The 8708-nt window shown below is 37.8% G+C and overlaps 2 protein-coding genes across 2 annotated transcripts; both read left to right on the forward strand.

The window, feature by feature from the left end:
* Positions 1-526: 526 nt before the first annotated feature.
* LOC146316481 (uncharacterized) lies at positions 527-3460 on the forward strand. The gene is made up of 4 exons (XM_084734276.1): positions 527-827; positions 1344-1587; positions 1720-1857; positions 2809-3460. The coding sequence occupies exons 1-4, from the start codon at positions 646-648 to the stop codon at positions 3076-3078; spliced, it is 834 nt and encodes a 277-aa protein (XP_084590402.1). The 5' UTR covers positions 527-645; the 3' UTR covers positions 3079-3460.
* A 1065-nt stretch (positions 3461-4525) lies between these two features.
* Positions 4526-8708, forward strand: LOC146316482 (hatching enzyme 1.2-like). The gene is made up of 7 exons (XM_084734659.1): positions 4526-4743; positions 6129-6174; positions 6283-6435; positions 6980-7097; positions 8005-8183; positions 8311-8392; positions 8567-8708. Exons 1-7 carry the CDS (start codon positions 4669-4671, stop codon positions 8703-8705), a joined length of 792 nt encoding a protein of 263 aa, XP_084590785.1. The 5' UTR covers positions 4526-4668; the 3' UTR covers positions 8706-8708.

Raw genomic sequence — 8708 nt, forward strand, 5'->3', positions numbered from 1 at the left:
CTACTATGACATGTGAGGTCCGGACCAATCACAATAATAACCAATCACCAATAACTCTCCTGTTAAAAGTCATTGTGGCTCACCCAGTATTCTGATATTCTGATTAAAGAGTAATCCAGCCAGATCAAACAAAAATGTATTAAAAAGAATTAAAATGTCAGTTTTCTTAATGAATTGATATACTGATCTACTTGATCCATAGTGAAAATATAGATAATGAGATATCCTGTGCCACTAAAAATAAATACAAACTGCGGGTGTAATAATAAGCTATCTCGGCACTGAAACAGTTTTTTTTAGAGAGATTTTAAGTGTCATAATCGACTGGAAGTGTGCCCTCCACAGTATGACACCAGTAATTTTTGTTAAAGTGAAGCTACCAGCTAAAAACTGTTAATTTGTGTAACTCAAAAGAAATGTTACTAAATCATTGAAATCCTGGCGCAATGCCTGTCTTGACCTGTGTGTACTTGCATCATTTTCCAAGTTGCTGGTGATAATGTGAGGGGGAGTCTGCTTATAAATATGAGCTTTAGTTCCTCAGTCTGTTAATCGTCTCCATATCACATCCAGCAAGACGACAAGACTTTCCACTCAAAGAAAACAGTTTGCCACTTTTTTAATATACCGCAACCAACTGCAAAGATGATCGATAGAGATGTTGCACTGGAGGCTTTGACTGCACTGTGCAATGCCAATGTAACATCTACTCAAAAACAAAGCTCACAGGGCGCTAATGTGAGAAGATCTAAAAGAGCTGCACAACCAGTCCAGCAGATGCTCATAACGAGCTTCATCCCTACAATCGTGCAAGCGGATGACACCTGGTAAGTATTTTTCTTTGCTTTCTATGCTGAGATGATATTTCCGAAAATGGTACACACTGGTTTTAAACAGAATTTGCTCTACAAAAGTCTCGAGAGTTTGTAATAATCTCAAGAAAGTGTTCTTGAGAATTGGAACGTTATGTCCACCCAAAAAACCTATAAAAATGGTTCATACCACCGACCTAATCCCAATTTTTTGGGGAGGATTTGTACGGTACTGGAAATCACTGAAAACACTTGAATTTTTATGTGTTGTTTTCAAGGTTTGAAAAGTGCTTGGATTTTAGGTGAAGTGCTTGAAACTGTTTGAATTTGTAACTTTCATAACAAATTGATACCTGGTATCGGTATAGAAAATGTGCTATTATAGTAAATTTTGTTTTAAACTCACTTCCTGGCTTAAAAAGGGTGAGGGAATGACAATAAAGGGCTAAAGGTGGCTGCTGCTGAGGACTCAAGTCCAAAAAGAGATCACTAATGTGCTCTGAAATTACATCTCCACCCCTTACATTACAGTGACGTGTCAAGACACATCTTTACCCGCCTCAGAAGCTTCCTGCAGTCTGGTGTTCCAGGCTCTGACCAAGTGAACCATGTGAACATTGATACAGTAAACGGACCAGATCACATCATCGATGAGGATGAATTCTTCGACCCACGATTCGACTATGATTTCACCAATCTGAGAGACACAGAGACTTATTACAGAGGTGGAGAGGTGTATGAACGCCCATGTGGTTGGCAGCGTTTTGCCCTCAAGGTAAACATGTTTTCCAAAAAATATCACTTTAAATCCCAGAATTTCCTTTCAGCTGTGGAGTATAATATATTGGGACTTCTTTTTTTTATTTTAAATGGTGAGGACTTTACTGCTCCTAATATTTTGTCACAGGTCCTGGATAAGTACGATGGAAATGCCTGGCTGGGAACTCGTTACCGCAGCACCCAGTCAGTACCAGGAGAGTGGCCTGTGTCCTACCACGGGACTTCAAAGGCGGGTGCTGATGGCATCATCGAAGGATACTACAAGGTTTGTTCATATATCAGCAGTGGCGGCTGACCAACAGAGGGTGCTAGGGCGCCGCCCCACCTCTCCCCACATCCTACAACTTCAGTGAAGAAGACACAATTACTGTGTAAATATATGCTGTATATTTCTTGTGTAGTTAGTGAGTCAAATGTATAATGTGCACTTAAATGTGTTTGTTTATGTTTGGTGAGCACTGCAAGGCCATGGGCCAGAGAGGTGTTAAATCAATAAAGGTGAGGAAATATGATTCAAATAATTATAAATACATAACAATTATTATTTGTAGAAAATGACCTTGATTAAAGCTGCAGTAGGTAAAAAGCCTGAAAACGGTTGATTTTTGAGTCTCATCTGAGGTAGGTTTCATTTTCTGTTTCCTGAGCTCCTCTCACTAGACAAGCAACATGTGCTTCATGAGATTCAGTGTGAAGATAGAAGAGTACTGAGAGATGAACATAAAGAGACTTTAAAAAACATCTTTTTCTCTGCTCTCCTGCACACACATGAGCTCGTATCACAACAGAAGGGAGACAGAAAGGAGGCTCGCCACCGTTGGGTCGCGGTCAGCGCAATGTGACTGTAGCTCGCTTGTAGGCAAGTCGGGCTCACGGTTCATGTTGGACGCGGCTTGCAGCAATGTAAGCCAAGACGTAAGCCATGTAAGCCAAGATGGCCTGTAAAATGACCTCCCGTCCATGTTTGGAGTAACTTTACTCAATAAATATGCATTAAGAGTAAAAAAAAACATCACAAAAAGTCTTAGTTCAGAGAAGATGAAGAAGAAAAAGATAATGATGACTATTAACTGTACAGCCACATAGAAATACTGTATTTAACTGTTTGTGTTGTCTTAGTATTACTGCATCTCTCCAGACTCTAATAATATAATCAGATTTTAGGCCAACATACTATGAATGTTATTAAATTCTAATTCTTGTTTGTTTTTAACAGCCAGGCTCAGGTCAGACTTATGGCAGGGGGATTTACTCTACTCCATACATCGCTGAGGCGATCCCATATGCCAAAACATTCACTTCCCAGGCGACGGGCAAGACGTACCGTGTGGTTGTACAGAATCGTATCAACCCTGCCTACAGATTGAAATACAACAACGACAAGTACTGGCTGATTCCCATCGCCAGTGGAACATGTCCTGCAGAGGAGCAGAGGCTGGTTGAACAGGCCATCCATCCGTATGGTCTTCTGTTGCAAGAGGTCTAACAGGGCGAGAAATGTCACAAGAAAACACACAGATATGCTCGCTGATTTGTTTTCTTAGCTTTATTTTGAAAATCCAGTGGGTGTGTTGCCTATGAATCATATGTCTATCTAATCACTATGTCTTTACTGGTCTGTGCAAAAAGCTCTGACGTTGTCAAATGCAATTATGTCTCATTCCCATATATCCCACAGATGAATATATAAGATGAATATAAGATATATGAATTTAAGTAGTTTATGCAAAATGCTCTGACGTTGTCAAGCATGGATGAATACATAAAATGAATTTAACAGTTATATACAGAGTGAGCTTCCTGCAACTTTCTTCTTTCTTTTGCTTCAACAAGCCAAACTACACAGAATAAACGCATTTTAAAAGGAATGTAAGGAGTCACAATTTTATTTAGCCGTATATAAGGAATATATAACCAAGTGGACTGACAGTTTTTTTCTAATTTCACTTTCACTCGGAGGAAAATGGTCATAGTGTAACCGGCAGTTTAATGTGAAGTCCTGTAAGAGAGCCTCTTTCCCTGCAGGAATTATCTGCATCAAAAGTGAAAATATTTACTTCTATTTTAAATGTTGCAGCTTTTATAATGGACAGTATTACTGGCTGTATAAACTGATTTTAGCAGTTGTCGTTTCTGTGTGTCTGTAGACATCAATCCCATATTTAACTTTTTCTTTGGAGTAACTTTACTCAATAAAAGTAAAAATTATTCACAGATCGTCACAGAAAAAGTCAAGCTAGAGAAGATATAAGAAGAAAAACACAATGATGTGGTTCATAATGTAGTTATTATCTCCACATATGGTGGAAATAAAGGAGAAATTGTGTAAAAGGGGAAATCTGTAATATATTCACTGTAAATTATCATGATAAGTCATCATAGATTAAGCAAACATGGTAAGTTGAAATGCTTCCATCTCTTGAGGATGACAGGCTTAACTTAACAGTGACAGACAATTCGCTGGTACCAACAGCTGATCAACTTACAGTGTAGGACTCATTGTCGCTTGGTATTGTCAGTTTACAATGTTGCACTCGTTTAGCGCTCCTGCAGTATTCCTGTAGACTGCCTGAGCTTCCTTGAGTATCAGGAAGAGGGGGTGGGGCGAAACAACTTACTTCAACCATTACACTGTATATTAAATAGGATTCCAGTCTATTCAATATACTGTCTAAGGCTCCATCTCGCTATTTGGACTGATGTACTCATTTTTGGACGCAGAGTTGTTACACATTGCTCCTTTAACCTCCAGCTTCTTGAAGAAAATCAATCAGAATCTAGCCTGGTCGACCTGTTAATGCATCAGGCAGCCCAGATTCCAGTAACATGAAGCAGGTGTCCCGAGAGCCTTCAATCTCACAAGGTCACATAAAGTTTTTCCAGAAGAATTTTTGCTACCACAAGCAGATTTTATTTAACTTAGTTAAGGTGGGAATTGGCAGCATGTTTTCAAGGCAATGTGCATCTTATCACTGAGCAAAGCAGTGGGTTTTAAGTTAACAGATATACTGAGGGTTATAAACAGCAGCTGCAGCAGAAGCTGGGTGTTAAAGGTGTACACCTGCAGGCTTGTAACATGGCTTTGCTCAGGAACACGCTCTGTCTCCTCGGCCTCCTCGTGGTCTTTGGCTCCTCCTGGGCTGAAGAAAAGGTAAGGATGTTTGAGTTAAGGTTTTTATAAAAAACAAGATTCAACATAAAGATAAAAGATGATGATTAAATGTGTGATTTATTGGTGATTGTTTAGTCCTCCTGTTTATGTTGTGAGACATAGAACACGTAGAGTAGATTCAAGAAAAATGTAAATCAGAGGTGTTCTGATTAAGAAGACTTATTACATGAGTGATAATGGTCATTATGGTGAAATAAATCCCAACAGCATGATTGATGTAGGAGCCTGATGTGAAGCAGAAGGGTGCTGACAGCTACTTACTAAAAAAATTAACAATTTTACACAAAATATTCACTTTAAAATTATTTGTGTTTATTTAAAAATTATTTTATCTGTTTTCCAGAGTCTATGATCAGAACTGTATCCATAGCAATGGTCTGTCCTTCATAGCAACAGCATCCCCATTAAATTTTGAATTCTATAAATCTCTAAAACTCATCTTTTTTTAATGAATTATTTGTTTTCCCATCTTATTTTCACAATAAAATAGTTAATTGTAGGTAATCTGTATTAAATTCCAAGTAACTTTTTCAGCTTTTTTTCAAATGTGCAATAGCATTTGCCCTCACCTCTTAAAGCAGGGGCATGTATGTGATTGGCTGTTTGCTAACTGTCAGACAAAAGCAGCAGCCAATCACACACCATGTACAGTAACCATATGATATTCTCTAACAAACAGTCATTAGGAAAATGATCTGAAGAAGCTTGCTGAAGTAACATTTCATAACAATTAGCTGAGTTTTTTTTAATTTATTGAATTTATTTACTTAATTTTGAACACTGGATCTCTGTGGACCTGCTATGACTGGATATCATTTTAAAAATTATGATACCAGTACAAGTCATGCCGATACCAATGGAGTACTTCATCTGTTTCAAAGGTTCCTCCTTATGAGAAATGGTAGCAGGGATTGGCTGCAAGCAAAACCATCTAAATAGTTATTTTCATCAGGATCTGGGTACCAAAAGGATGAAATACAGGTATTGTCTGATGGAGATATTTCAATACTACTTGGTAGTGGGTTATTTCAATCGATACCTTAAAGGTTTTGAGTACCAATATCCAACCCCGACATCTACTACTGGGCTAAGTATTATATATTTTTTCTATATCACTTAAATTGTTTTGGTTATGATGTTGACTATATAGGCAAAATTGAAGACAACATACACACAATTGAAAGGACCCAAGAGTGCTACTGTATGTGTCAATATTTAACAAGATAGTCACCAACTTCAATTTAAAAAAGAAAGGTGCAGTTGGTACAACAGTTTTAGAAAAATTGCTAATTGCTAATCTAATGAACCGTCTCTGCAACAGCAATATTTTGTACAAATAAGTTGATATCATCTCTCTCATCTAGGATCTGTCTGTCTCTGAGCTCCTGTGGAGGGCAAACAAGGATGTTGGTGAGACTCCATGCATGCCATGCCATACATGCACTTTTAAGAGAGGTTAACTAATTAAACTAATGTACATGGTTAAATTACTGAGCCTTCAATGCCCTCATCCTACAGTGCATACGGAAGAAGAGCCTTTTGTCATAGACGACATTGCTTATGACAATGAAAATGAGAGGAACGCTGATCCCTGCACCTCCCAAGGCTGCATGTGGGGCAAATCTGGAGATGGGAAGGTCTACGTGCCCTATGTTATCGCCTCACATTACAGTAAGTTAGCCAATCATTTTAAAAGTAGTTTTAAAGATATATTAGTAAAACAGTTGACTTCACAGAAATGAAGTTGGATGTAATATGCTTTAAGTTTCAGATCAAATCAAATGTAAATTTGACAGCTTTTTTTTTGTGACCCTAGTAACTTCCAACCACCAGACAAATGCATCTATGGTTGTGGCTTAACAAAGTTCCCAAACCAAAATCTTTCTCTTCATCTAACTAACCTAACCAAGTCATTTTTAGTGCCCAAACCAACCAAACCTTAACCACAAGTTTGTCACATCAGACAAATGATGTTTTATCCCATACAGAAAAACCACATGAATTTCACATGTGCAAATTCATATATGGGAAACATGGTTTTGGATCATTTTCATGGTGTAATATTTATATACCCATGTGAAACACATGCCACATGTGGTAATGTGTTTCCTACATGTGTTTTTTTTTCTGCAAGGGATCTGTAGGGCTGACAGTGATTTTGAATTTGTTGGTGTGTGCATATGTGAGTATGCGCTGATCGTGTGTGTCTTCTCAGCATCTCGTGAGCGCTCCATCATCGAGCGTGGGCTGGTGTCCTTCCATGACGTCTCTTGTATTCGTTTCGTTCCACGCACCAGCCAGAGAGACTACCTGAGCATCCAGTCTCAGAATGGGTAACAAACTCTGTGTCTGTGTGTGTGTGTGTAAACTAGATAGCACTTACTCACTCAGACCTCTTTGTCCATTATGAAATGCAAGGCGTTTAGCGATTAGTAACAGATTATATATTTTTTATAAATGGTTAACAAATTAATTATTAACTATTAATGAAATGTGAAAAATATCCGGCCCCTGTAATATGGTTTCTTAAAGTTTTACATATCATTTGGTAAAAATTAACAAATACTTAATATGGTTTGTGAGTGCTGAAATAACTATTCAATAAATTAACTATCAGTTTACTATTTATTAATGATGATTATAGAACAATATCACTTTACTATAAAACTACCCTTCTAAATCATTTATAAATGATTTATAGTTAATTATTAATTAGTTTGTAAAAACTTTATAAATTCTTATTAAGATGTTCAAACACATCAGATAAAAAGGTCAACAGTGAAATGTTGCAGCCAAATAGTGGGCCCATATCAATTAATAAAAACTGTGTTATAACTTGTTTATAATTGTTTATTAATATTTACAACCTAATTAATAATTATAACTATTTATAAAGCATTTATAGGGCTAGTCTTATTGTAAAGTCGTACACATGTTTTAGACAGTTTTCTTCCACATTCAATAAAAATAACTGTCACACAGTGAAGTCGATACCAAAGCACAAGTGTTTTCATCTTCAGAAGGGTAACAAACTATTTGGGAGCACATATCTTGCTGCAGATATGTCTTTACTAATTTTTATTTTTATTTAAACTATCATTTAAAATTATGAAGAAACTTTGCCACAATAAGAAAATCACTTTTAAAGTCCCCTAAATCTTAGAAATAACTGAGCCATGAGCTTTTCCTGGCTGCTTTGACTGACTATGACTATTTTGTTATTTGATTGCGTGAACGCAGCTGTTACTCCTACGTGGGCCGCCGTGGTTATTCCCAGACGCTGTCTCTGGACCGTCAGGGCTGCCTCTACCACAGCACCGTCCAGCACGAGCTGCTCCACGCCCTCGGCTTCAACCACGAGCAGTGCCGCTCTGACAGGGACCAGTACATCCGCATCCTGTGGCACAACATCCAGTCTGGTCTGTACTGGACTACACACGCACATATATATATATATAAATTCATCTACTCAGCAGACACAGTCAAAGACTTACTGGTGATTTTCTGTTTTGTTCTGACGCCTTCTTATGATTTTTTTTTTCTCAGGTTGGGAATACGCTTTCGACAAGATCAACACTCTGAACCAGAACACCCCTTATGACTACAACTCTGTCATGCAGTACCACAGGTCGACAAGGCCACCATTTATGTATTCATTGATTGTATAACTGCAAAAGTATGTGACCTAGAAATCAAAACTAAGACTCCAGTATCTAAAAACAATATATTTATAGAAAACACAAAAAACATGAGTAAACTGACACTTTACAATCAATAAACCAGAAACATGTGTACTCTGCAGGTATGCCTTCTCCGGGAACAACAGGCCCACGATGGAGCCTATCCCCAACCCGAATGTGGAATTCGGCACGTCCAACCAGATGAGCCAGAATGACATCATCAGACTGAACAGGCTGTACAGATGTGCTGTTAAACACTGAGAA

Source organism: Lutjanus erythropterus, chromosome 13 (genome assembly GCF_056507025.1).
Source record: "Lutjanus erythropterus isolate fLutEry1 chromosome 13, fLutEry1.hap2, whole genome shotgun sequence".
Taxonomy (NCBI): Eukaryota; Metazoa; Chordata; class Actinopteri; order Lutjaniformes; family Lutjanidae; genus Lutjanus; species Lutjanus erythropterus.